Here is a 27,503-nt window from a genome sequence, read left to right on the forward strand (position 1 = left end):
TCTAATTTAATTAGCATAATCTCATCACCTGGCCATTGATATTGGTTCAGTGATGGCAGGTGGCATCATCTGGGCCAGTGAAATCCAATGAAAGATTTTCTAGGAGCTTCTGGGGGAAGATATTTCCCCATCCTGCTGAAGGAGTTTCTTAAATCTTCTCCTCCCCTTTTTCTCTTCTGCCCTCTGTCTCTTTCATTCTGGCTCTAGCCACGTGTCTTGCCTTTTTCTCTCTCTACCCCTCTCCAGATGAGAAGGAAAAGGTGTGGCCGTAGGCATACTCCCCAGCCATTTTGGAGGGCAGCCATTTACCCTTAGGACAGAGAGACAGCCCATGCTGACACTTTTTAAATATGTGACCAAATTCCCTTTCTCTTAAGCCATGTCGCTTGGATTTGCTGTCACTTGCATGAAAACTCTAGTGGATAAAGTACCCTGGTATAGGATGGGGACAGGACCACCACTCTCCTGGTGTCCACAGAAGGGAGAAATGGTGGGTCCCAAAGAATACAGATGAGAGTCCAACCAGTATCTCCTGGGGTGCTCTTCAGCTGGAGCAGGAGACATTGGTTAAAGCTGTGGGCAAGGGGACCTACAGGTTCTTGGGGGAAAGACAACTATTAGCTACCTACCCCCTAACCCAGATCCCTCTCTTCCACCTATCCTAAGACAGAGAACGTGAGGCCTCTTTCCCTAGTTTACAGAAAAGTAAACTGAGAATGGAAAAGGAAAGCAGTTGCTTGGATCTGTGGTCCTGAGGACACAGAGGTTGATGGGAGATTTGGTCCCCAGGATGGTGAGGATCCTAGAGGTCCTGAGGACTTGGGGTTGTTAGGAGTTTGGGTCTCAAAGACAGATAGGACACTAGGAGCTGGACACTGAGGACAGAAAGGGTATCTGGAGCTGAAGTCCCCTGGTGGGCCTGGGTATCAAATATTTTGGTAGTGACAGAGATAAAGAGCAAGAATTTTCATAGTTGGCATATCTCAGTTTACCTGATTGTCAAAAGGGCATGGGAGAGGTTGAGATTTTCTTCCTTCCGTGGTTTCTCACTCTTCCCGGGTCCTAAGAGTGATAAACTTGGACCAGGTCTACAAGGCCCCACGGAAGTGGGCTCAGGGAGACCCACTCCCCGGGAGGGAGAAGGAACCAGTCTGGAGGGGTGAGTCAGCAACAATGATGGGAGAGAAGTGGGAAGGGCACACGGAGAGTGGCGGACACCAAGAGATTGGGGCTGGAAGAGCAGGGAAGCTGAGCGGGGAAGCTGGTCGCTCGGGCCTGGGAGGCGTCGGCAGGAGCCTCTCCCTCTCTAGGTCTCCGGACTCTGGCTTCCTTCCAGTTGGTTCACTTGCAGGGGCCCCTTTCGGGAGACTGATGCATAATGTGGAAACACTGGTTCCCGGGTGTGGAAGGGTGGGACCCCAGCCCCGCCCAGCCCCGCCCCTCCCTGGGACATCCTGGACCTGCCCAGACACCCCTCCGCTGCAGCCTTCCCGGAGCTCGAGAGGGCTCGGTTCACAGCCTGTCACGTGACACCTGCCCTCCACTCACCTGTCCACGGAACACTCCTCCTCCCTCAATGCTCACACCCTCACACAACACTACCCTGCGCACACACACACCCTCAGTTACCTTCCGCCCACCCCTACCGCCCCCACACCTGCACCTTCGCACACCCTTCCACCAACACCCTCACACTCACCTCTTCACCCACACCCGCAACCTCTGCCCTCACCCAGCACCCTCCCGCTCTCCCGCGCCCCCTGCACGCGCCCCCCGCCCGCATCCCCCCAACTCTTGGGGGTCCCCCCTCCACCAGGACGCCCCCCCCCGCCCCCGGGCTCGTGGCCCCCGGGTCTCCCGCCTCTGCTGTCCCGGCCCGGGCCCCGCCCCGGCCCCGCCCCGGCCCCGGCGCCCCGCCCCCGGGCGGGCAGGGGGCGGGGCTCGGGGGCGGGGCGGGCGGCGCGGGCGGTGCAGGTGCCGGGCCGGGAGCGAGCGGCGGCGGCGGCGGCGGCGGCGGCGGCGGCGGCGGCGGCGGCGGCACCATGGGCCGGGCCCGGCGCTTCCAGTGGCCGCTGCTGCTGCTGTGGGCGGCCGCGGCGGGGCCAGGTAGGGTCGGGGGCCGGGGTCGGCGGCCGGGCCGGGGCGGGGGGCGCGCTGCGGTGACAGCCCGGCTGCCGCGGGGCCGCAGAGGCCGAACAATGCGCGCGGGGCCGGGCCGGGCCCCCTCCCCGGGACAAAGCGCAGCGCGGGCCGGGAGCCGGGAGCCGCGAGCGGGGGAGGGGGCGCGGGCCCCGGCCGCTGTGCCGCAGCCCCCCCACCCCGCAGGCCCGGATCCTGGCGGGGACAAAGGGACCGAGACCACCCCCCCACACACAAGCCCGCCTGCTCCGGGCCGGTCCCGCTGTCCTTCTGTCCGGTCCCTACGTCCCTCTGTCCGCCTGTCTCCGGGTCTCTCAGTCTCTCTCCTTGTCTCCCTACCCTTGTCCTCTGTCCCCCAGTCTGGAAGTCCTGTCCCCCTGTCTATCCCCCTTTCCCCTTGCCTCCCTGTCCCCCACCTCTCGATCCTTCCTTTGTCCCCCACCTCGGTCCCTTGGTCTCGGTCCCTTTTTACTGGGTCACTCTGTCCCCCCCATCACCCTCTCTATTCCCCCTTCTCTGTCCCTCTATATTTCTGCCCTCCCTCTCTGTCCCTGTCTCACTGTCACCCTTGTTTCTCTGTCCCCCATCTGTCCCATCCCCTCATCTCTATCCCCTGTTTTTCTTGCCTATTTCTCTAGCCCCCTCTGTCACCTCTCTCCCTCATGCCCCCCACTCCATCCCCCCTCTCTCTGTCCCAGGGTGTCCCTGTCCACGGCCTCCCTGCCTCCCCTCTCTACCCTTACAACCTCTTCCATCTCCATCCTTCATTCCTCCATCCCTTTATCCCTCTGTGCCCCTGGAGAGGAATTGAGTCAGACAGGGCACCCTGAAGGGCCTTGGAGGGAAATGTGTGTGTGTGTATGTGTGTGTGTGTATGTGTGCGGGGCAGTGTGTGAGGAACCTTGGCATGTGGGCACACACGTGGATTCAGCAAATGCCTCGCAAATGCTGCCCCTCCCCACCCATTCACACAGCCAGGCCGTAACTTACAGAGAAGCCCCCCATCCAGGACATCCAAGGAGCCATCCACATGTTCTCATCCCACACTATGAAAAGACGGAGACCTCCAAGATAGGGTGACCCTGAGGCTGGGGACAAGGTCAGGAAACGTCACCCACACACTCATCACTGCATGTGCCTCGAACCTACCAGCGGTCACCCCCTCCCCGGTGGGGAAGGCCACTCTTAGGAGGAGTGGATGACTGGGAAGTGGCAGGGCAGCAGTGGAAGGGCAGGAAGCCATGGAACGATTTGGGAGAGGCGTGTAGCCAGATGGCACAGGGCTGGGAGCCTGGATTTAAATCCCACCTCCTGCCATTTGCCCCAGCAGCGAATGTCAAGCACCCTCCTCTCTCTGGGCCTCAGTTCCCCCTTCTGTAAAGTGAGGATGTTGAACTCAGTGACCTGAAAGGGAACTCTAGCTCAGATATCCCAAGGGGTTTCTGGCAAGTTGGGTGCGGTTACAATTCACCCCCTACCCCCCCATCCCTGCAGGGTTTGAGGCAGAGTCTCCCTCTCATCAGGACTCTTGATGGGGCAAAGCTGACCTCTCACGCTGCACCTTGCTTTTTCCTACAGTCTTCTGACATTGCTCAGAACTTTCATCATTTCTTCCATTCTTTGCAGCAGATATGCCACAATTTCCCAGATGAGTGCTTTGGTACCTTAGCTACATTGCCAACCAATTTTATTTTTCTTTCTTTTGTAGGCCCCAAAACCAGGTTCATAGAATCCTAGAACCTACGAGTCCAGTAAATAAAGAACCTGAGGGTATCTTTAAACACTGACATCTTCAGGATTCTAGAATCCCAAAGTCTTTAGAATCTTGACACCTTTAAAATTGTAGAACCTTGATAGCATTAGGATTCTAGCCTCTTGACATCTTTAAAATTCTGAGACCTTGACCTCCGGGAGATCCTGAATCCCGACACCTCTGACATCCAGAATCTTGACAGCTTAGAATCATTGGATGGATTCTCAGAATCAGAAAAGGTGGCCTGAGATGACTGGAGACTCTTTTCTCCAGCATTCCTGGGAGGTGGCTTGATAGGCTGGTTTCTCCTTTCGTTGTAAAGTCACTGCTTCCTAGCACCCTAATCCCTTTTGTAAACTTTCTCTAAATTAAACAGTGTAGAGCTTTATAAGTTGGGAGAGATCTGGGTGTCATGGGGAGCACTCTGGACTGGGAGCTGAGGCACCGGCTGCTCTGAGGTAATTTTGTGTCAGCTCTTGTCACTCCCTGATCTTCATTTTCCCCTTCTGTACAGCATGGGCTAGGGAGCTGGAGTACATGGTGTCAGAGGGCCCTGTCTGCTTTCCTTCCCACTGGATATATCTGAATGACCTTGGCCACCAGCTTTTAGGGGTTGCCTGTGGTCCCCACATCATCTTCCTCTTAAGTCCACCCTCTTCCTCTCTCTCCTTGGCCAGCCAGCAGGAATGGAGATGGAAGATGGGGGTCCATTTGTGCCCTTTCAAAAACGAATTCTCTCTTTCCTGGCTTACACATCTGCCAAGAATACTGGAGAAGGATGATGAGATTTATGCCAAAGGAAAGAAGGGCCCCGGGTAGGCAGGCGAGAGGAAGTGAGAAAGAGGGAAATACACCCTGCCTGCCCAGATGCATGCAGGCAGAACCAGAGATCCACAGACCAGGGATTGGATCGAGCAGAAAGGGGCTGAGGAAACAGATGTCCAGATACAAACACAAGACAGAAAGACTGTGAAGAGTTAGGGGGCTTTGTAGAAGGAGGGGGCTTGTTAGTGCCAAATGTTTTCCTCCCAAGTGATTCACTTTTCTCTGCTAAAGTTCCGATAGGCCACTCTGAGGGCAGGGGGACCTTCCCCCAATATGAGTCACCCCCGGGTACAGGTCTTGGGAGGTTTCTGTCACTGATCCCCACCCACCCATCGAGTCCCCAGAGCAGGGGTCAGGTTCTGCAATGGATTCCAAGACCTTAGACACAGCAAGGCTTGGGCCTGGGGTGGGTTAATGTCGTGCGAGCCTGGCCTGTCCCCGACTTGGGGAACACAAAGGCAGCTTTCTCTCTCTGGGTGGGGGAGTTGAGGGGGGTGCTTGGAGACAGTCAGACTTGCCAGCACCCAATGGCCTATGGCATCAAGACCGAAGCACCCACTGGTTTCTGCCAGTGCAGACCCCAGGCCCATACCAGGCCCATAGGTCCTCTGGGAACCAGGCACCAAGGCTCCTCTGCAGGCACTCAGTGAGGCAAGAGGGCAGTGACAGAGCCTGGGTGCTCCTGGGAGGGGGTGAATAGAGGGCACTGGGGGTGGAGGATAGGACAGTGAGGGCTCAGTGCAGGCTCGCACCCTTCCACCCTTCCGGGAGCAGGAATTCCCCTGTGACCCCACACCCAGGGGGAACCTCCCACCCCCGGCTGGGCCTGAGGCCTGGAATCTAGGGAGTTCCGAACATCCCAGGAACGTGGGGGCCACAGGGGGTACTTTGTGCGTGAGGTTGCTGACTCACCCCTACGCCCCCACCTGATGCTTGGTCCCTAGATAGGAGGGGGTTCAGGGGCTGTGGAAAGACGGGACTGTGGTTCTGAGGGTTGAGTCTGTGGACCGGAGTCAAGTTTCCAGGAGGGGAGGGGCTGGGGGCCAGGACTCCTGGGTCTGAGGGAGGAAGGGGCTGGGGGCCTGGACCCCTAGGTCTGAGGGAGGAGACCCTGGGGGCCTGGATTCCTGGGCCTGAGGGAGGAGGGAGCTGGGGACTGGACCCCTGGGTCTGAGGGAGGAGAGCCTGGGGGCCTGGATTCCTGGGCCTGAGGGAGGAGGGAACTGGGGGCCTGGACCCCTGGGTCTGAGGGAAGAGGAGCTGGGGTCCTGGACCCCTGGGTCTGAGGGAGGAGGGGGCTGGGGTTTTAGATTCCTGGGTCTGAGGGAGACGGCCAAGGGTCCCAGGCAGACACATGTGTCAGGGGGAGGAGGGGGCTGGGGGCTTGGACTCCTGGGTCTGAGGGGAGAAGAGGGCCGAGGGCCTGTACTCCTAGGAATGGAGGTACAGACTACTGAGTCCTGAGAGAGGAAGGGGCTGGGGGTCCCACTTCAGGTTTCCGATGGAGGAGGGGCTGGGACCCTGATGCCTAGGTCCTGCGAATACAGGCGCCTTCACAAGGCTGAGCTGGGGAAGAATTGATGCTTTGTGCTAGGATGTTCGGACTCCGCCATTGATGGGGGGCTGAGGGGGGGGTTCATTCAGGACGCAGGGATGTACCACCTCCCTAGGGGAGGAAGTGGGGGAAGGAGGCATGAAACCATGAGCCCCCTGGGGAGCGGATACAGAGGGGGTGGCTGTGACCTTCCCGGAACCATGACCTTGAGACTCCCTTGGGTATTCGCTGACTCAGGACCCAGGAAGTGCTCCCCCCACCCCCTTTAGTCTCCGTGGAAACATCCACCAGCTGTATACTCTGGACCCCTGGCTCCTGGGTCCTGACGGAGGAGGGGGCTGGAAGCCCAGACTCCTGGGTTTGAAGGGGGAGAAGGCTGGGGCTCAGGACTTCTGGGGTTGAAGGAGGAGGAGGCTAAGAACCCAGACTTCTGGATCCTGATTGGAGGAGGGGGCTGGGAGCCTGGGCTCCTGGATCCCGGGGAGAAGAGGCAGTTGGGAGCTGGATTCCTGGGTCTAAGGGAGGAGAGGGCTGGATTCTGGGTCTCTACACATCACCTGCTCAGCCACTTTTTCCCAAGCTCTCCCTAGTCCGTTTTTCCAGGCACCATCCCCATGACGACTCTAGGCTGTCAACACAGTTTAAAGGGCCAGTGCCCCAGTCCCCAAAGCTTAGCCCTCTCTAGACCAGAAAGTCCCGCCTTCACCACCCCCCAACCCCCCAACCCCGAAACAAAAGCTCCTGGAACATTAATATTCTAGGCACAGACACTGTTGGTTACTGACTCCTTGAGAGGGGGAGGGAACAAGACAAAAGCCCCCCACCCTCACCCCATGTGCACCCTCAAGCAGAGAGCAGAGGAATAATTGCGGGGGGTGGGGGGGCAGATGCTGAGGTCCTGATGGCTCCCGGGAGGTGTTGAGTTTCTGCCACTGGCCTGCCTGGGACCCCTGAGCCTCATTCTCCACATCTGTAAAATGGGGGGCTCGCACTGGGTTAGCCCTGAGGTCCAAGATCCATGGATTTTTTTTTTTTAAGCGCCAGAGTGTGCAGGCAGGCCAGTTTTCATGTGTATGGGCGTGTTTCTGGAGTTATAATAACAGCAGCTTTGCAGGAAAGGCTCCCTGAGCTCCAGGCACTGGTCTAATTGCTATAAGACAGGCACTGGCATCACCCCCATTTTACACCAGAGCATCTGAGGCTCAGAAAAGTCTTGCCACTTGCCCAAGGTCACAGAGATGGCCTGTGGGCCAGCTGAGATCAACCCAGGTATTCACAGGGAGAATAACGATGTTGTAAAGTTGTTGTGAGGCAGAAATGAAATGCTGCCTGACACACACCCTTCATTTGTCCATCTCCCAGACACTGACCAAGTCTCAGGCCACCTCTAGGCACCAAGGCGACTGTGGTCAAACCAAGGGGTGCCATCCCTGCCTTCGTGAGGTGTAGATTTTACTGATGGGGAGGGGAAAGCACAATAAATAAGCAAATTAACGAAATAACTTCAGTGACATTCCTGTACAAGCAAATAAAACCCATGGTGATGACATAGAAGGTGTTCTGGAGGAGGAGGGATGGGGTGTGAGCAGAGGTCTCATCGAGGAGGTGTGGATGTCAGCAGAGACCGGAAGGAGAGAGCAGGAGTAGAGAGAGCAGGAGACAGTCGTGGGAAGATCAAGGGTGAAGAACATGCCAGGCAGAGGGTAGTGCAAGGGCCGTGAGGTGGGATCAGGCTCAGGGAGTCTGAGGAATGTCAAGGCCAGTGAGCCTAGAGCGCAGAGAGTAGGGGGGTGGGGTGGGAAGGTGGGTGGTGGTGGCTGGAACTGCGGTCAGGGCAGGGCCAGGCCACATAGCACCCAGGGAAGGAGTTGAGATTTTATTTGAAGCATCACGGGCAGCCTTCAGAGCATTTTTAGCAACTTGATCTGATTCACCTTCTTGAAAAACCCATCTGGCTGCTGTGTGCAGAATGGCCTGAGGGGAGGCAGGCATGGAAGCAGGGAGCCCCCATGAGTAGCTCTAGAAGGTTAAGGTAAGAGAGGTGTCATCAGACTGGGGTGGTGGCAGAGGAGGTAAACAAAAATGATCTGGGATTTGCTTTAGAGGTGGATGGGTAGACCTTGCTGATGGGATGGGTGTCAGAGTGAGGGAAAGGTTTTTGGCCTGAGCAACTGGGTGGATGGTTGTGATATTTACTGAGATTGAAAAAAACACAGGAAGGAAAATCTTTGGTGCCAGGACTAGACATGCTAAGCTTCATATTCCAGGAGGTGCTAAATTAACCCCTAATAGTGGCTTAAATATTAAATATAACCCCCCTACAAAGCATTATATTGAAACCTAAGAGAAGTCCAGAAGTAGGCATCCAGGGGTTTTGAGGCAGCTTCACATCATCACCTGAAAAGACTCAGGCATCTTCCAGCTCTTAGTTCTACCATCCCTACTGCCTTTGTCCTCTTGCCAAAGTGGTTGCCAGGACTCCAGGCATCACATCTTAGTTCCAGGCAGCATAAAGGTGACCTGGAAGAAAAAGGATTTGTCCACTTTCTTCGGGAAGTCCTCCCAAAATTACCACATGAATTACCAGAGAAAGTACTTATCCTTATATCAAACTGGACAAAACTTTGTCACGTGGCCTCCCTTAGCTGCAAGGGAGTCTGGGAAATATCTTTTTCTGCTGGACATAGGGCAGCCATGAATACAATCAAGGTTCTTTTATGGAAGGGGAAAAAAGGGAATTATGAATGCTGGGTAGAAAGCTAGCTGTCTCTGCCTCCGTCCTCCAGAATTAATCTTTTCTACCCCTCAGCATCCAAATCAGGTTACCTAGTCCTCTTACAGGGAACATAACGCTTCTGATGGGCTATTACAGTGATTTGTGTGTACCTCCCCATAAATCTGGAAGGCCTTCCAGGGCAGGGACCTCATCTGACTCATCTCTGGGCACCCAGCCCCTAAACACCTACCTACTGCTCAGGAAACACTCGAATTAATGGGACAGAATGTAAGAGACACGAAGCTATAGTTATCTCACATTGAAAGGTAAATAACCAGATCTGATCATGGCACTTTTCCTGCTTTATAACCTCCCTCCACCAGCCTTCAGGATAAAAGCTCATCTCCTAGCTTGGCATTTGTGGCCTGTCACAAATCCCAAGCACATCCCACAACCCCACCCAGACAGCCAGGGTGGAAAATATAGGTGCAAAATGCGGAACTAGGGAGCTCTGGATGCAGATCCTGGCCCTACCACTGCCTCTCTGACGACTGCCTTGAGCGAGTCATTTTCTCTCTCTGGACCAATGTTCTTATCTCTAAAAATGGGAATTAAAAAAAAAAAAAACCCAGGGATTGATAACAGTGCCTAACTTAATTCAGGTATGGCGGTGATGAAGTGGGAATTGTATGGCTGATACCCTCAGCACAGAGCTTGGCACAGCGAGTGCCTAATAAACACTAGCTAGAGCTACCACTATGTGGTTATTTTATTTTGAAGATGACCGTGATAAATGATGCTGGTGATCCTGATGCTGATTAACCCCAGCTTTGAGCTTTACTCTAGGCTACTACTGCCTCTGCTAAAAGTACACCCTTACTAATCCCCTACCTTGCTCCTCTGATGGATTAATCAGGGTAGGTTAACTGCAATAACATGAGCCCTGAAAATCGGCAACGGCCTAACAAAAAAGTGAATTTCTCATTCATGTTACAGTCCTGGGCAGGTAGGTCACAGGCGGCAGGGGGCAGTCAGTCAGGGCCCCCGAGCTCCTTCTAGCTTGTGATCCTGTCCTTTAGACTCCTCGGGGGTCCTCTCCGTTCGTCCAGCAAGAAGGATTGTGAGTGATGTGAGCCAGGCTGGAAGGGGTGGGTCTCTGTTCCACCTACATCCCATAGGGCAGAGATTAGTCACATGGCCCCAACTAAAGTACGAGGGATCCTAGGAAATGTAGCCCAATCCTGTGTTGTACCAGTTAACTTTAGTGGTGTGACAGACCTTCCAAAATGTGGTAGGTTTTTTTTTCAAGATTTTAATTTTTTATTCATGAGAGACACAGAGAGGGGCAGAGACACAGGCAGAGGGAGAAGCAGGCTCCCTGCGGAGAGCCCAATGCAGGACTCTATCCCAGGACCCCAAGATCACAACCTGAGCCGAAGGCAGACGCTCAACCGCTGAGCCACCCAGGCGTCCCCAAAATGTGTTAGCTTTAAACGACAGTTGCATTATCTGCTTATGACTCTGGAAGTCAGAGATTTGGACTGGATTGGTTGGGCAGGTCTTCTCTTGGTCTCAGCTGGAGTCACTCATGTGGCTGCAGTCGCCTGGGGCTAGATGGGCCAGGATGGCCTCACTCACGTGACTGGCAGTTGGTGCTGGCTACTGGCTGGGCTTCTCTCTCCATGTGGTCCCTTACCTTCAAGGAAGCTAGTCTGGGTATCTTCACCTGATAGTCTCAGGGCAGCAAGAGGGTGTGAATGGAAACTCAAGGGCTGGGCTCCAGAACTCATACAATATCACTTCTAGGAAATTCTGTTGGCCAAAGCGTGTCACAGGGTCTGCCCAGATTCACAGGGTCGGGGTGCCTCCTTAATGAGAGGAGGACCAGAGTCAACTTACAAAGGGAACCTACAAGGATGGGAAGAATATTGTGGCCGTCTTTGCAGATAAACAAGCTGTGCCCAGGTGTGAATGATGGGATTTGGTGAACACATAGCAGTTTCCCGTGCCTGGTGAACTGCTCACTCAAGATCTGGATCCAAGGGAGCTTTCTTCCATAACCTTCTCTGATCACCCATCTCCCTAGGCGGCCTTAGTCTCTCCCTTCCTCTGGGCTCCCAGCATGCCCTGTGCTGCCCCTACTAGAGCACATACCACTAGGTCCTGACTGCAGCTCCTCTGGAGCAGGTTTTCTCCATCTCCCAGAGTCCAGCCCTCAGGAAATGTTGGATGCAACGAAATGAATGAGAGGGGAAAGAGAGATTGGAAATTTGGATGGGAGAGGAATGGAGAGAGAAAAGACTGAATTGCAGCCCCGAACGAGTCTTTCTGTGTACTGGTCCAGGGGCTGGACAGGAAGTACAGACAGAGAACGTGACCGTGGCCGAGGGAGGGGTGGCCGAGATAACCTGCCGTCTGCACCAGTATGATGGTTCCATAGTTGTCATTCAGAACCCCGCCCGGCAGACCCTCTTCTTCAACGGGACCCGCGGTGAGTGCTGGGGTAGGGAATCCCACCTCTTGGGGGAGGAGGAGGGGTGGGTCCTGAAGGAGGATGGATGGAGAGTGTGGACTCTCCCGTCCTGACCGAGCATGGGAGCTAGGGGTCCGGACCCCTGGCCCTGTGTGTGGGCAGGAGGGCCTGAATCGTTCTGGGTCCCCAAGGGAGTTCCTAGGTGGGCCCCTTGGATGCACAGGTACCGCTGGCTGGAGAACAGATGCAGAGCGCAGGTCTCTAAGCTCCAGGCGGAAGGCCCGGACCCCTGGGGCCAGGATTTCCGCAGCTTCATCCCTTCCTGCACGTCCTGTCTAGCCCTGAAGGACGAGCGTTTCCAGCTTGAGGAGTTCTCCCCCCGCCGCGTGCGGATCCGGCTCTCAGATGCCCGCCTGGAGGACGAGGGAGGCTACTTTTGCCAGCTCTACACGGAGGATACCCACCACCAGATTGCCACGCTCACTGTATTGGGTAACGCCTCCCTCTCCTCACACTCATCCCCTCCTCCTTTCTGCTCTGCCCAGCCCTTCTCCTGACACCTGAGGTTTGGTTTTAGCCTGGTTGTTTTTATCCCCCCGGACACCCGGCCCCAGTAGACACGCTCGGCCTTCCAGACCGCCCAGCCCGTGTTTGGTCTCTGCGCCCACCCCCGGACCCTCGTTCCGCCCAGTTACGTAGAGTCCACCTCGGTGTCTCCGCTGAGCGCCCCCCCACCTCTCTCCCCCTACGCAGTGGCCCCAGAGAACCCCGTGGTGGAGGTCCGGGAGCAGGCGGTGGAGGGAGGCGAGGTGGAGCTCAGCTGCCTAGTTCCGCGGTCCCGCCCTGCCGCGGTCCTGCGCTGGTACCGCGACCGCAAGGAGCTCAAAGGTACTACCTGGGGGAGGAGGGGGCGGAGGGAGGGGTGGGATGAGAGGAGGCGCGGCCTGGGGAAGAGGGCGCAGGCGGACACCGGCCCCTCAATTTGGAATGAATTGCCAGAGGAGAGGGCGTGGGAGTGGAAAGGGAGGAGCTGGGGCGCCGGGCGGCTCAGTGGTTGAGCGTCTGCCTTTGGCTCAGGTCGTGGTCCCGGGGTCCTGGGATGGAGCCGGGCAGGGAGCCTGTTTCTCCCTCTGCCTGTGTCTCTGCCTCTTTCTCTGTATCTCTCATGAATAAATAAGTAAAATCTTAAAAAAAAAAGAAAGAAAGAAAAGAAGAAAGGAAGGGAGGCGCTTTGGGAGGAGGCACCTGCGGCCGGGAGCGCGGCTCAGGGAGGGGCGTGGCCCGGAGGCCCCGCGGCGAGGCCGGCGGCCCAGGGGCGGAGCTGGGGAAGGGGCCTCGTTGGTCTGGGCCCGGGCCCGGGGCCCGGGGGGCGGGGTGGGTGCGCTCGCTCCCCCCGGTGCGCGGAGCCGCCGGAACCCTGGCGTGACGGCGTCCCCGCCGGGCCTGGCAGGGGTGAGCAGCGGCCAGGAGAACGGTAAGGTGTGGAGCGTGGCGAGCACCGTGCGGTTTCGCGTGGACCGCAAGGACGACGGCGGTATCGTCATCTGCGAGGCGCAGAACCAGGCGCTGCCCTCCGGACACAGCAAGCAGACGCAGTACGTGCTGGACGTGCAGTGTAAGTGCCCGGCGGGCCGGGACCGCGGGGGCCCGAGGGTCCCACGGCCGGCTGCTCGCCCCCGGGAGGGTGGCCAGCCCCGCGTGTGAGCCGGACCACCACTCTCCCATCTCACTGCCGCCCGCAGACTCTCCCACGGCCCGGATCCACGCCTCCCAAGCTGTGGTGAGGGAGGGAGACACGCTGGTGCTAACGTGTGCTGTAACGGGGAACCCCAGGTGAGCTCTTGGTCCCGACAAGAAGACGACTGGGGACTCGGACACCTGTGTCTCGGGAAAGAGGGACGCTGTGAACAGAGGGGCCTGGGCCCCTGACTTGTGCGTCCCGAGGGAGGAGGAGTCCGGGGGCTTGGACTTGTGCATCTCGAGGAAGGAGTCTGGACTCCCGGATTGTGCGGGGGCGGGAGGCTTGGATTCTTGAGACTGGTGCGGTGGAGGCTGGGTCCGGGACTGTAGGTTTTATTGGAAGGATGGGGCCAGTAAGAAGATGCTACTTATGAAGATGATTACCGAGGAAGTCAGAATTGGATGTTGGCACTCGTGTCCCCAACTTTCACTGTACTTTACTCACGCCCAGGCCAAACCAGATCCGCTGGAACCGCGGGAACGAGTCTTTGCCAGAGCGGGCCGAGGCGGTCGGGGAGACGCTTACGCTGCCAGGCTTGGTATCAGCAGATAACGGCACCTACACTTGCGAGGCGTCGAACAAGCACGGCCACGCGAGGGCGCTCTATGTACTCGTGGTCTACGGTGAGGGCGGGCCGCGGCAGGCCTGGGGGCGGGGCTCCAGGTGGGGGCGGGGCCTCGTCGAGGTCTCCGGGAGTCCTGGGCGGGGCGGGGCCTTGGGAGTGGGCGAGCTGGATTGGACGGTTCCAGGCCCGCCGGGGGTGTTTGAGGGGCCTGGGCAAAGGGTGATTCCTTGGGGTCAACAGCCAACAGAATTCCTGGAGTTCGGCCAGATTGACCATCTGGGTTCAGACTGGGCTCTGCAGCGTCCCATATGGGTAACTTTCCATGTTTGTTTCCTCACCGGTTAAGTGGAAATAAATAGCACCTACCTCATAGGGTTGTGAAGATCATTGGAGCTAAATATACAGAGCGGTGGGAATGGCCCCTAGCACAAAATAAGTGTTACGTGTTTAGCCTTTGTGACAGCAGGGCAGGAATTTTAGAAGTTGTTGGGCCCTCGCTCAGCATTTTATTTTATTTTTAAGATTTTGTTTATTTATTTATTTATTTATTTATTTAATTTTTATTTATTTATGATAGTCACACACAGAGAGAGAGAGAGAGAGAGAAAGAGAGAGAGAGAGAGAGAGAGAGAAGCAGAGACATAGGCAGGGAGAGGCAGGCTCCCTGCGAGGAGCCCCAAGCGGGACTAGATCAGGACCCCCGGATCACGACCTGAGCCAAAGGAAAGACGCTCAACCGCTGAGCCACTCAGGCGTGCCTCTAGCTCTGCATTTTAGATGCCCGGAGCGTTTTAGACAAGATGGGAAGGGACTTGGACCTGAGGTTCTGTGGGTCAAAGGAGTGGAGGGAAAAGGGATGTGCTGTATCTGTTCTTTGGGGATGGGGGTGGCTGGGTGGGCAGAAGCGGGATAGTATTGGCCAAATGACTCAGGGCCTGGGCCGGCAGCGTACCAACCAACATGCACGCATTCTTCGTGGGAGTGGAGCATCAGGAGTCTGGAGCCAGGACAAGGGGCCAGAAGTGGCAGTGATTTGAGGGCCGTGACGCGTACAGGCGCGGCTGGTTGTGTGCATTGGTTTATGAGATCAGCAGCGGTGGGGCCAGGCTGGGACCGTCCTCTGATGACCTGGTCCTGCGCCCTGTCCCTCTGCAGACCCGGGTGCGGTGGTAGAGGCTCAGACGTCGGTGCCCTACGCCATTGTGGGCGGCATCCTGGCGCTACTGGTGTTTCTGATCATATGTGTGCTGGTGGGCATGGTCTGGTGCTCAGTACGGCAGAAGGGTGAGTGGGGGTGGGGTCTGAATCCAGCGAGGGGTGTGGATTGGGGGTTCGGACGGGGGCGGGGCCCAGAGCCTGCGTTGGTGCAGCCGAGGAGATTAGGGGTTGGGGGTAGGGAGACTTACATCCCGGATTCGAGACCTGGGGGGACCAGAGGCCAAGATTCCAAACGGGCAGGCGGACCTTGGCCGCGACTCTAAAAGGGATGAATCGTTGAGGGTGAATTAATTCACCCTAGGTTTGAATAAAAAAATTTATCTTCCTAATTGTTGGATTTGTTGGGAGCAGAGCAAGGGGACACCACTGAGAGAACGGTTAAGGGTGGTCTTTCAATGAACTTGTGGAGTCTTCCTAATTCTGCTTTTACCTCTTTCTCTGCCCCTGTTTCGCTCTGCCCTGGCCTTGATTCCCTCTCCCTGTATGTTCTGTTTCTCCATCTTACTTCCCCTGGTATGTCTTGTCTGTCTCCCTCTTCCCGTATATCTCTGTCCAACTCCTGCATCCACATACATGTCGCCTCTGCCTGGGGGTCTGTAACCACTCAGGCTCCTATCTGACCCACGAGGCCAGTGGCCTGGATGAGCAGGGAGAAGCAAGAGAAGCCTTTCTTAATGGCAGCGATGGACACAAGAGGAAAGAAGAATTCTTCATCTGACCCCACATCCACCCACGCCTGGGCCTGGGCCTGGGCTGGGGTCTACCCCACTGCCAGCTGCAAAGACATTTACCAGAGTCTGGGATGGTGGGCTTCTCCCCCCACCACTAACACCTCAGACATTTGGGCAGGGATGGGGGTGTCGGATCCCGGGTCTCTGCAAGGGCCAGAAGCAAGGGCCCAGAGGTCTGGGCCCCCCAGGGGGCAGGGGCTGAAGGTCCAAACCCCCCAAGTCCAGGGAGGGCGGTAGGGATTGGGTTGGGGGAAGATAACTGGGGGAAGGCCAGGGCCCCTAGGCTGCAGAACCAGGTCTTGTGGGGAGGGGGTCAGATTCTGGGAAGGGTGGGGTGGGCAGGGAAGGGGAACACAGATTTCTTTGGGGGTCCTAGACCCCATGCCAGCCATTGTAGGAGTTCCACAGAGCTCTGGGCACCTCTTTGCAAAGCCATGTTTGCACGGTGGGGGTAAGGGTGGGGGGAGGGCATGGAAACAGGGATTCTGTGTCTTTGTGTCATAACTTTGATGGGGGTGGTGAGGGAGACAGCCCCAACTCTTTTCTCCAATCCCCAGGTTCCTGGGCTCCCCATCCCTCCACCTCTCCCCCCCATATCTGTCCTATCCATATTTGTCTCCCTGTCCACCCACTCCTGGGGGGCCTTCCCCATCTCTCCTCCAGGCCCTCCAGGGAGAGGGAAAGGAGTTTGGGGGGGTGCGTTGGTCTCTATGGTTTTTATATATAATATATTAAAAAAAAATTAAAAATCTGTATGAAAATATCAGATTGCACCCCCCTCCCCTCTTTCCTGGCTTTTGCCCCCTTTTTCTTGTAAAAAAAAACAAAAGAAAACAAAACAAACACATTTTGTACAGGGAGGGGAACGGGGAGGGGGTTTGGCAATCCCACTAACCACCATTAAACTGAGGAGAGAACAAGTGTCTGGGGTGACTGTGTGTCTGTCCCTCTGCCCAGAGCTGCACTATGTTGGGAGGGGAACTGAACCAAAGGAGGGAGGAGGGAGAGGAGTAAGATGGCTGCTTGTGGATGGTACAAGCCAAGAGAGGGCCCTTCCCTTTTCAAGGGCACCTCCACCCTTCTAAGAAATATGCTTTTTTTCCTGGCCACTTCAGGTGCCAAAAGTCACTGAGTCTTGTCTCTTCAGTACCCACTGAGCTACCCCGTCCCCAGCCAATGGCCCGAATCCTTCCCCTGGTTTACCCCTATCCCTGGCATCAATCTCCAAAGGATCTTGCAATTAACTCACATCGCACCCTTATAACACCTGCCCCTGCTCTGCTCAAAACCTTTCCCTAGCTCCCCATCACCTCTAGGTCAAGTCAAACCACCTTAGCCTGGCATTTCCTGCTCCTCATTCATTCAACTAAATTTTAGGTGAGTGATTCTAATTTTAGACTAAAACATATATTGACCTCTTTGTGCCAGGTGCTGCTCCAAGATCTGGAGATGCCATAGTGAATAAAACAGGCAAATATTAGGTGTTCTAGATGCCTTAGCACTAACCTGAAACTTGATCCTGTTCTAGGCACTGAAGACCCAAAGTCACTGCGTGACTCCATTCTTACTCTCACGCAGAGCTTCCATGAGGAAAACGACTGCAGCAAGGAAGCAAAAAACAAAAAACAACAACAACAAAAAACACTTAATTTCAGATTGCCTTAGGTGCCCTTAAGATAAAATGCAGAGTAAGGGGATATGGAGTATTATTAACTTATCATGGAAAACTTTGAACACAGAAGTAAACAGAACAGGACAATGAAGTTCCATGCACCCTTCACCCCAGCTTCCACAACCATCAATTTGTGGCCAGTCCTGCTTTATCCACAACCACACTCACTTCTCTACAGCAAATCTGGAGGTACCATCTTTGAAAGATCAAGGAGAGCCTGGCTGATTGACACCTGTGCCAAGATATGAATGATGAGCATAAGATCAGCTATTCAAAGATCAGCGGGAAAAGCATTTCCAGGCAAAGGGAACAGCAAGGGCAAAGGCCTGACGTAAAGAGATTGCAGAGTTTGAGGGGAAGTGGAGCTAGACTAGAGTGGATAAAGAGAGATGAGTGAAATCAGAGACAAGTAGGGGGAGATCATGTGTATAGCTTCACGGCCATGATAGAGTTTGAGTTTTTTTCTAAGTGTAATGAGAGCTCATTGGAGAGTTCTGTGCTGGAATCTGAGTCAATTTCCAGGAAGCCCAGAACCCTGCAAAAGTTTTCTATACCGTCACCATCAGCGTAGTCTGAGCTCCTCACCTATAGGAGCCCTTCCCCTCTCTTTAAATATATTTTTTAAATTTATTCATGAGACACAGAGAAAGAGGCAGAGACATAGAGGGAGAAGCAGGCTCCATGCAGGGAGCCCGATGTGGGACTCAACCCGGGCACCCCGGGGAACCCTCTCAATTCTGTTTCAGACATACTATCGCTTTCTCAATCAAACCATGCACTACTTTTTGCCTGGAGGCTTCTACCCTTGCTGTTCCCTCTGCCAGAAAAACTCCTATCCTGGTTGGCTTCTATTCATCCTTGGCTTAAAGATTACCACCTCTTGGAAGCCTTTCCACGCTGGGGTACGCACCTCCTCTGGCTCCCACAGTTTCCTATACTCCACTCATCCCAAGTCTGAACACTCTGGGTTGTGGTTCTGACTTTGTATGGCTCCCCTTCCTTTGATTGGGGTGCCATGAGGGGCCAGGTTTGTCTCCCTACTGCGGAAACCACAGTGCTCACCTGCACAGGGCTTGGCACAGGAGAGAGCAGTAAATATTTATGCTGGGGGTAGAGGAGGGCTTGTGAGGGTTTGGTAAGTGTCTTGGCCCTTGTGCCCCCTCCCCGGATGCAAACTGATGCCAACTAAAACAGGCCACAGACTCCGCGCTAGTCCGCAATCCGTGAACGCATGCGCCTTGTTCAGGAGCGCCCCCAGCCGCCCTCCCCCCATATGCTAATCACAGCGTTCTGGAGTACGGCCTCTCCGGGGAATATGCAAATTGCCCCTTCACCGCCGTAGGGCTCCTATTGTCCCTCACTAAGATTATGCAAATAAGCAAGCCTCAGGTCCAGGATCCAGGCCTAGCTGGCGGCCCCCAGCCCCCAGCTCATTCCGTTTTCTAGAAGGCGCGTTGCTGCTCGCTCACGCACGCGCAAGCCTTGCAGTTTCTGGTTCCGTCTAGCTGCGGACTGTACCAAGTAAACCCGGGCAGCGAGGGGCAAAGCCCGGAACCCCCTGCGCGGGCCTCGTCGATGGCCCGACTCACGGAGCCCCTCTTCCCACCGAGCGATGGGAATGGTCCATCTCGCTGCGCAAGCGCCCTAGGCTCCTCTCGCCGCTTTGCACTCCCTCCTCCCCGACTTGCAGCGCAGGCGCAGAGCCCAGGCGTGCAGCCGCCGCCGCCGAGCCAGAGCGGGGGCCGCTAGCGCCGGTGAGTGTCCGGGATAGGGGTGCGCGGGGCATGCTGGGAAGCGGGCACTACGGCACCGCTGCATGATGGGAATGACGGCTCCCGTCACCGGGGCGAGCAGGCAGCCGTCTTGGCCCGCGACGGCCGGAGGGCGAGACCCGGGCTCCCTTTTCTCCCCCAGCGCGGCTCCGTGCCGTCCTGGGGCATCCTGGGGAAACGGGACGCTCCGCCCTAAGGCATTGTGGGAGCCGGTCTGCTGGTCGTTATGGGCCTAGTGCATTCTGGGAAGGATTATAGCTCCTTGTGGGGAACCAGTCCCTTTTGTCACACACCTTCCGCGGAGCATCGCGGAAGCCTGGCGTGCTTCGACGCCGAACGCCTCGGAAGGTGGTCGCTATAGGCCCGAGGCATCCTGGGAAGGGTTGCCGCAGGGCATTGTGGGGACTGGTCCTTATCGTCCCGTGTGAGGGTTTGCTCTGCCGCCTTGCCCTAGCCCTGTGGGAGCGCGTGCCTAGTGTGTTCACGCGGGGCATCTTGGGAGTTGGGTGCTGTAGGTTCAGGACGTAGTAGGGCCTTGGCGGGTTTTTTTCCGTGTGATGGTGAGGGAGCCTCATTTATGTCCCTTTAAAATTGTGGAAGCCAGTATGGCCACCGTAGTTGTAGGAATGGGACCAGCGCACCAAAGAATGTCTCCACTTGACATGTGGAAAACTCTGGAAGGCCCTTGTGTAATGTGGGTTTGGGGGGGAGGTAGGCTGGACTGGTGAGCAATGTCTCCTGGTAATCTCTTGGGAAACCCTGATTGTAGCGTGTGGTTGCCAGGTAACATATAGAACGTCCAGTTAAATGTGAATTTCAGATAAATAACCTTTTAGAAACGTGTATCTCAGATATTACATGGGACCTATGTATATTAAGTAATTTCCTGTTTATCTGAAATTCGAATTTAACCAGGCATGGTCTGTTTTTATTTACTGAATTTGGCAAATTTATCCTGGCATAAAGTAGAATTCCCAAATTAGATGGGACCCAACAAGTAGTATGATATCATGACAATCCTCCCCTGCAGATTATGAATCTCCCGTCCTTAAAGCCCAGATCCAGGTGTCCTTAGAAAACTCCCCTGCCAGGGATCCCTGGGTGGCGCAGTGGTTTGGCGCTTGCCTTTGGCCCAGGGCGCGATCCTGGAGACCCGGGATCGAATCCCACATCAGGCTCCCGGTGCATGGAGCCTGCTTCTCCCTCTGCCTATGTCTCTGCCTCTCTCTCTCTCTCTCTCTCTCTCTCTCTCTCTGTGTGTGACTATCATAAATAAATAAACAAAAATTTAAAAAAAAGAAAAGAAAACTCCCCTGCCATTGCTACCAGCCCTCCCATGCCCCAGTCTCCTCCAGGCTTCACTTTTTTTTTTTTTTTTCTTTTTCTCTATCTTTAGCCCCCAGCATTAAACTTGACTTCCAGGCTTTGAAGAGATTGTGTATTTTCCACCATTGTATACCCAGTACCCAGCACAGGTCTTGGTATAAAAAGGTGTAGCAAAAAAAAAAAAAAAAAAAAGTGTAAGCTGAGGCTGCCAGCCCTTTCACTAACTTACTCTTCCTGGCTTTTTACTGCCAGTGAGTGCAATGAGAGACAAAAGAACTGCTGTGTGTGTGGGGGTGTGTGTATGTGTGCGTGTGTGTGTGCGTGCAGCACATGGATGTTTTGGTGAAGAAGGATAGGAGAGAAAGGAACCCCTTCTGGGAAGGGGTAGAGATGGTATTTGGGCTTTGAGGTGGGCTTTGGAGAGTGCATAGGAGTTCACCAGGCAGACTAGGGGAAAGAAGGACATTCTAGACAGCAATAGCAGAATTTGCTAAGACCCACAGATATGAAAAGTCCTGGTGTCCCCAGGGAAAGATGAGAAGTCTGGAATGGCTGGGGGAATAGCATAGGAATTGTTACAGGTGGAAGTATTAGCAGCCACTGTTACTGGAGTACCTGCCACATACCAGCAGTTTATACTGAATGAGCCTAATGAATCCTCAAAAAGTTTTTTCAGTCAAGGGATCGTTTTATGAGAGGTAGGATAACATCAAATCCTAGTTGGTATGACTTGAACTACTTGCTAATCACCTCTGTGTCTCAATTTCCTCGTGTACAAAGGAGATGATAATCTCTCAACATAGTTATAAGGACTACTTGAGTTAACTCTGGAAGCCTTTTTGTACTGAGAAGGATACAGGCTAGAGAAGTTAAGTCCTTTGCTTGAAGCTACACAGCTAGACTGGCAGGTTAGGGTTCAGACCTAGACTCCATCTTGCCAAGGCGTAGAACTAGGGCTGACACCAACCAGTGCTGTCATACGCTTGTTTAAATATTGAAGTACTTTTAGACGGATTGGTGTATCACCACTACCTCAAGTAATTCCCTACCTTCCATCTGCCACTTTGGGCCCTCCCCCAGCTCTAGACTTTCTCACAAACCAGCAACTAAATAAAGTGTTTTAATTCCTGGCATAGGACCATGTTCCCTTCGGTTCTGACTGGTACCCACACTGGTACCTGCTGCTAAATATTTGGAATATTACCTTCCCCGCTCCACTGACAGCTTTGTTGCCCAGATGGGGGAATTAAGATCTATAGAAGCAGGGGCTGTCTTTTCCTTTCCCCCAGCACTGAGCACACAGCTGGGCCTGGGGAGGCAGATGCTAACGTAAAAATTTATTGAGTCACCACAGGCCTTTCCTTCCCCTGCTCAGCATCCCGCTCTACTTGCCGACATCCTGCACTGGAGAACTTGTGACCAAGGTGTGGCTGTGAAGAGCTGGCCGGGGAGGGACTCTGCCTAGCTGCTCCTCTGCTCCTGTCTCCTGTCCCCTCCCCTGGCCATGACAGAGACCCGTGAGCCAACTGAGACTGGGGGCTATGCCAGCTTGGAAGAAGATGATGAGGACCTCTCTCCAGGTGAGGCAGCCTTAGAGATGGTGGCATTACCTTGATTATTATCCTGGCTTGGAATTGGGGCTCCACTGAGCAATCCAGATGGGGAGTGGTCCCTTGTCTCCCTAGGTGTTCCGTTCTGACTGGGACTGTGTGCTCTGCTAGTGGAATCCTTCTGGCTGAGACTTCTGGGGATTGTAGATTGGCTAGGATTGTTCTCCTTATCAGGGGATGGAGATCGGCTGTGGCCTCTCTCCTTGCTGTATGTTCTAGATCGGCTGTGGCCTTTCTCCTTGCTGGGGTTTCGGGCTTGGCTGTGGTCTCTGTCCTTGCTGGGGGTTCGAGATTGGCTGTGGTCTCTGTCCTTACTGGGGGTTCGAGATCGCCTGTGGTCTCTCTCCTCTTGGGGAGTTCTGGATCGGCTGTGATCTGTTTCTTTTCTGAAGGTTCTGGATTGGTTGTGAGCTCTTTTTTTTCTGAAGGGACTATGATCTCTCTCTTTTCTGTGGGTTCCAGATTGGCTGTGATAGCTTTCCTTGCTGGAAGTTCTAGATTGGCTGTAATCTCTTTCTTCGCTGGAGGTTTCAGAAAGGCTATAACTTCTCTCCTTGCTAGGGGTTCTAGATCGGCTGTGACCTCTCTCCTTGCCGGGGGTTCTAGATGGTCTATGACCCCTCTCCTTGCTGGGTGTTCTAGATCTTTTGTGATCTCTCTCCTTGCTGTGACTTCTTTCCTGTCTGGGGGTTCTAGATTGGTTATCATTTTTTCCCTTGCTATGGGTTCTAGATCGGCTGTGTCTTCTCATCTGACTAGGAGTTCCTTTCCGGGTACGACTTCTTGCCCTACTATGATTCCTCTTCCAGCTGTGACTTCTCTCCCTGCTGTGGGTTCTCTTCTGACTGCGACTTCTTGCTCTTCTGGGCATTCTAGACCGGCTGTGACTTCGGGTCCTGCTGGGAGTGCTAGACCGGCTATGACTCTGGGTCCCGCTGGGTACACTATCCTGGTTGTAACTCTTGACCTTGCTAGATATTTCTATTGGGTTGTTACTCCATTCCATGGTAGGGGTGACCATCTGACTATAACTTCTCGCCCTCCTCGATGATGACAGAGACTGGCTGTGACTTTTCTCCTCAAAGGAAGTTCTACTGGGGCTGTAGCTCTTTGCCCTGCTTAGGGTTATAGCCAGCCCGGAACTCTTCCCCATGCCTGAGGCCCCTGGTAAGCTATCACTCTTCTCTCTGTTCGTATTTCTGGGCTGGCTCTTACTTCTTTCCCGGTTGTTGTTTCTAGGCCTGCTGTAACTCTTGCCCCTATTCTGCTTTTTCTGGGAGGTAGGAGTTCTTGCCCGGTTGGGCCCACCGGGTGTACCATGAGCTCTCACCCTGGTCATGGCGCTGGCCCTGCTGGGTGACCTCTTGGAGCTGCGGCTGCCCCTTCTGCCAGGAGTCCTGCCCCGGCTGTGTGTGCCCCTCCGCTGGTGGCGTCGTACGCCACTGGCCTTGCTGACTTTGCTGGCCCTGGTGTCAGTGCTGGCCTTGCTGGGTGTTCTTGCCCTGCTGTGGACTCGGGACTTGCTGCTGGGCTGCTTAGAAGGGGCTGTCCTTGTACTTGCCCACTTGGTAGACTTGGAACTGCTTGGGCTTGTGACCGAGTTGGGGGCTGTGGGCGGCTTGGTAGGCACCGAGGAGCTGTTGGGCACTGCCAACTTGGTGGTCTTCAAGGAGGCAGGAGGCTTGGGAGGCCCTGTGGACATCGAGGGTCCAGTGGATGCTGGAGACATGCCGGGCTTTGAGGATCTCGTAGGTGGAGAAGGCATGGTAGGTGCAAAAGGGCCTGTGGTCCTTCAAATCACAGTGGACACGAAAGGCCTGGTAGCCGTGGACAACGACCTGATTGCCTTTCCCAAGCCAACCGTGTGAAGTCATAGTGGGCATTGAAGGCCCTGGAGGGCAGGTGGTGTGAAGTTAGGTGGGAGGAGAAAGAGGGGTAGGGCCTCAGCCCAAGACTAGAGGGGTTTCCTCTGTGTTTGGCAGCCATTCAGCAAGTGTTTCTGAGGCCAACTGGGGACTCTGCATTGCTGAGGACATGGAGATGGGTCAGACTCAGGCCCTGCCTTCTAGGAATCTCCCATCTCCAGGGCACTTCCCAGGTGGTCAGGATGTGTTGGGGTTCAGGCTAGGGGGTGGGGCAGGGGCAGAGGTTCCCAGATAAGAGAGAGACACCACTTGAGGAGTCAGGGAGGACCTTACAGAGAAGGTGATGTGTGATCTGGGATTGAAAAGAGGAATAGGAGTTTACAAATGGAGAAGAAAAGGAGAACTGCTGGAGCGGTTTAGCACCACCTTCGGCCCAGGCTGTGATCCTGGAGACCCGGGATCGAGTCCCACGTCAGGCTCCCTGCATGGAGATCTGCTTCTCCCTCTGCCTGTGTCTGTGCCTCTCTCTCTCTGTGTCTTTCTGAGTAAATAAATAAAATCTTAAAAAGAAGAAGAAGTAAAGGTCACCAGGTGAGAGAAGAGCAGAGGGAAAGTCCTCAGGGTACCCATGTTCACCGAACCACATGTCCTGGGCTGGGCAGCGTTGGGGACCCCATCTAGGACAGTCACAAGGGGAGACACTGGACCAGTGGGAACCGGGGTGGAGGGAGCCACCGCCAGAGAGGACAGAGCCTGTCCTGAGTCCTGAAGGATGAGCAGGAGGTCACCAGGTGGACAGCGTGGGGGACAGCCTTCCAGGCAGAGGCACTAGCCCACGCCAAGGACTCAGGAAACTGTGTTAAATGGCAGAGAGACAGCAGGATGGAGGCAGGGGCAAGGAAAGAGAGAAAGCTGCGGGGAGGGACATTCTGCCAACACTTACCACCTATTCTGAGCTGGGTGATGCCAGGGACCCGGCAGTGAGTCAGAGCACGCCTGCCCACCCCCACCCCACCCTGTCTGGTGGGAGAGGCTGTGTACCGGCTCAGCCCTCAGGGCTGAGGTGAGGACAGCCAGAGGGCAAAAGACAGTGAGTGGCTGCTAGAATGAGATCTGGGACAGCCTCGGGGAGGAGGGAAGCTTCCTACTGGGTCCTAAAGAATGATGGGGAAAACCAGGGTGAGACATTCCCAGCAGAGGGAACAGTATGTGTGAAAGCCTCAGAAGAGGTTTGCTAAATTGAATGCCGGCACAAAGAAGGCGTTCTAGATGTTAGAGATGCAGCCATGAACCAGACAAAGTCCCTGCTCTGGGGGACAGACGATAAGCATCCAAGTCGATGTTGCATATAGTAAGTTGAGGAGAGTTAGGGGCATAGGGAGTGCTGGGCAAGGATTGCCAATCAGATAGAGTGGTGAGGACATCACTGAGAAGGTGACACTGGAGCAGAGACCTGGCGGTGGAAGGAGCAACACCTAGTCCATCTGTAAAAAGGGTAGCAAAGGCCCTTGGGCAGCACATGCTGGAGGGAGGGGTTGAGGTGGCAGGAGGAGCCCAGTGTGATTCACTCAGTTGTAACAGGACCCTCTGGGCTGCTGGAAGAAATTGAAGGAGGGGCCAGGATGGACGCAGGCTCGGTGATGCTTTTGACAGGCGCCTGATGTATTTCCCACACTGCTGCCACTGTAGTGGGGCCCCCCTCCTCCCTGACCAGCACTCTCATGTGCACCCCCTATTATGACTGCTGATGGCACCCTTTCCTGTACATTGACTACAAATTGTTTTCCTTTTTTTTAATCTGAACTTGTCCTAGACATGTCCTACATGCCCACAAAATCACGGTAATATATCTGGATTAACAAATATTTTAGGGGTGCCTGTGTAGTGCTGTCACTTGAGCGTCCAACTTTTGGTTTCTGCTCCGGTCAGGATCTCAGGGGTCAGATCACACGCTTTCTCTCTCGCTTTCTCTAAAAGGAAATAAATCTTTACGAATGAACATTTTAATTCACTTAACTATGTATAAATGTGTATACCACACATATCAAAGTACATATATGTATGTGTTTTAATTTGCTTGAAGACGGGTTTGTTTCCCTAAAATGAACCAGTGTAGTCCATCGCCCCTGTTTAGCTTTCCCTGTTAGAGCTGTGTGACTAGAGGCAAGTGAGTCACCTAACTGCTCTGTACCTCAGTTTCCCATTTGTCACTTAGCGTTAATAACAGTACTTCCTTCCAAGGGTTGTTATAAGGCTTAGATAGATTACTGTATAAGAACAAGTTTCTTTCTTTTTTTTTTAAATTAAATTAAATTAATTAATTAATTTAATTTAATTTAATTTAATTTTAGAGCACATGTATGTAGGCATGGGGGTAGGGAGCAGAGGTAGAAGGGGAAGGAGAGAGAATCTCAAGCAGACACCCCATTGAGCACAGCACCCCCCAACTTGGGGTTCCATCCTACGACCCAGAGATTATGACCTGAGCCAAAATCAGGAGCCCAACACTTAACCTCCTGAGCCAGCCAGGAGCTTCAAGAACAGAGTTCTTAAAATAGCAAGAAACACTGTTATTGTTACTGTGTTCATTACTGCTATTTTGTCCTTATTAAACCTCTGAGAGGCAGTTCTTGCAAGACATTCATTTGCTTAGACACTGAGTACCTACTGTGTGCCAGGCCGTGTGCTCCATGCGACTGGGGTTCACTGTGGGGAAGAGCAGGGTTGTGTCCAGGCTGCCCCCTCCATGCTGTGGCGAGTCTGAATAAGGCTTAGTGAAGGGCAGAGCTCTCTGTCCTCAGATGCCTCTGTCTTTTCCCCTTCATCCCCCTGCAGGCCCTGAGCATTCCTCTGACTCTGAGTACACTCTCTCAGAGCCAGACTCCGAAGAGGAAGAAGATGAGGAGGAGGAGGAGGAGGAGGCTACTGATGATCCTGAATATGACCCTGGCTACAAGGTGAAGCAGCGCCTGGGGGGGGGCCGGGGGGGCCCATCTCGCCGGGCCCCCCGTGCAGCCCAACCCCCAGGCCCCCCAGCCCAGCCCTGCCAGCTCTGTGGCCGCTCACCCCTTGGGGAGGCCCCACCAGGCACCCCACCTTGCCGGCTCTGCTGCCCTGCTACAGCCCCCCAGGAAGCTCCAGCCCCTGAAGGCAGGGTCCTCGGGGAGGAAGAGGAGGAGCCACCTCGGGTTGGGGAGGGCCGACCAGCTGGGAGGGAGGAGGAGGAGGAGGAGGAAGAGGAGGAAGGCACTTACCACTGTACAGAGTGTGAGGATTCCTTCGACAACCTCGGGGAGCTGCATGGGCACTTCATGCTGCATGCCCGGGGTGAGGTTTAGGCAGAGATCCCACCCAGGGAGCTTGGCAGAAGGGGTGGGATGGGAGGAGGGGGCTGAGGAAACTGGGGTAGTCATAATGGTCATGGGGGGTGGGGGTACCGCCGATGTGTGTCGTCTTAGCAGTAGATGTGTGAAGGCCAGAATAAAAGCCAAATTCTGTGTGTGTCGGTCCAGCGTGTTTGGTGTGTGTGTGTGCATGTGTGC

General features: G+C 54.8%; 2 protein-coding genes across 2 annotated transcripts; both read left to right on the top strand.

Annotated features, from left to right (window-relative positions):
• Positions 1-1,968: 1,968 nt before the first annotated feature.
• On the top strand, positions 1,969-16,636 carry CADM4 (cell adhesion molecule 4). Its single transcript, XM_041735218.1, has 9 exons — positions 1,969-2,106; positions 11,333-11,479; positions 11,801-11,953; positions 12,215-12,349; positions 12,912-13,076; positions 13,204-13,294; positions 13,653-13,825; positions 14,923-15,051; positions 15,594-16,636. Exons 1-9 carry the CDS (start codon positions 2,043-2,045, stop codon positions 15,701-15,703), a joined length of 1,167 nt encoding a protein of 388 aa, XP_041591152.1. The 5' UTR covers positions 1,969-2,042; the 3' UTR covers positions 15,704-16,636.
• A 2,209-nt stretch (positions 16,637-18,845) lies between these two features.
• Positions 18,846-27,462, top strand: ZNF428 (zinc finger protein 428). The gene is made up of 3 exons (XM_041742734.1): positions 18,846-19,142; positions 21,862-22,066; positions 26,797-27,462. Exons 2-3 carry the CDS (start codon positions 21,991-21,993, stop codon positions 27,297-27,299), a joined length of 579 nt encoding a protein of 192 aa, XP_041598668.1. The 5' UTR covers positions 18,846-19,142; positions 21,862-21,990; the 3' UTR covers positions 27,300-27,462.
• The last annotated feature ends 41 nt before the right edge of the window (positions 27,463-27,503 follow it).

Source organism: Vulpes lagopus, chromosome 2 (assembly GCF_018345385.1).
Source record: "Vulpes lagopus strain Blue_001 chromosome 2, ASM1834538v1, whole genome shotgun sequence".
NCBI classification, from domain to species: Eukaryota; Metazoa; Chordata; class Mammalia; order Carnivora; family Canidae; genus Vulpes; species Vulpes lagopus.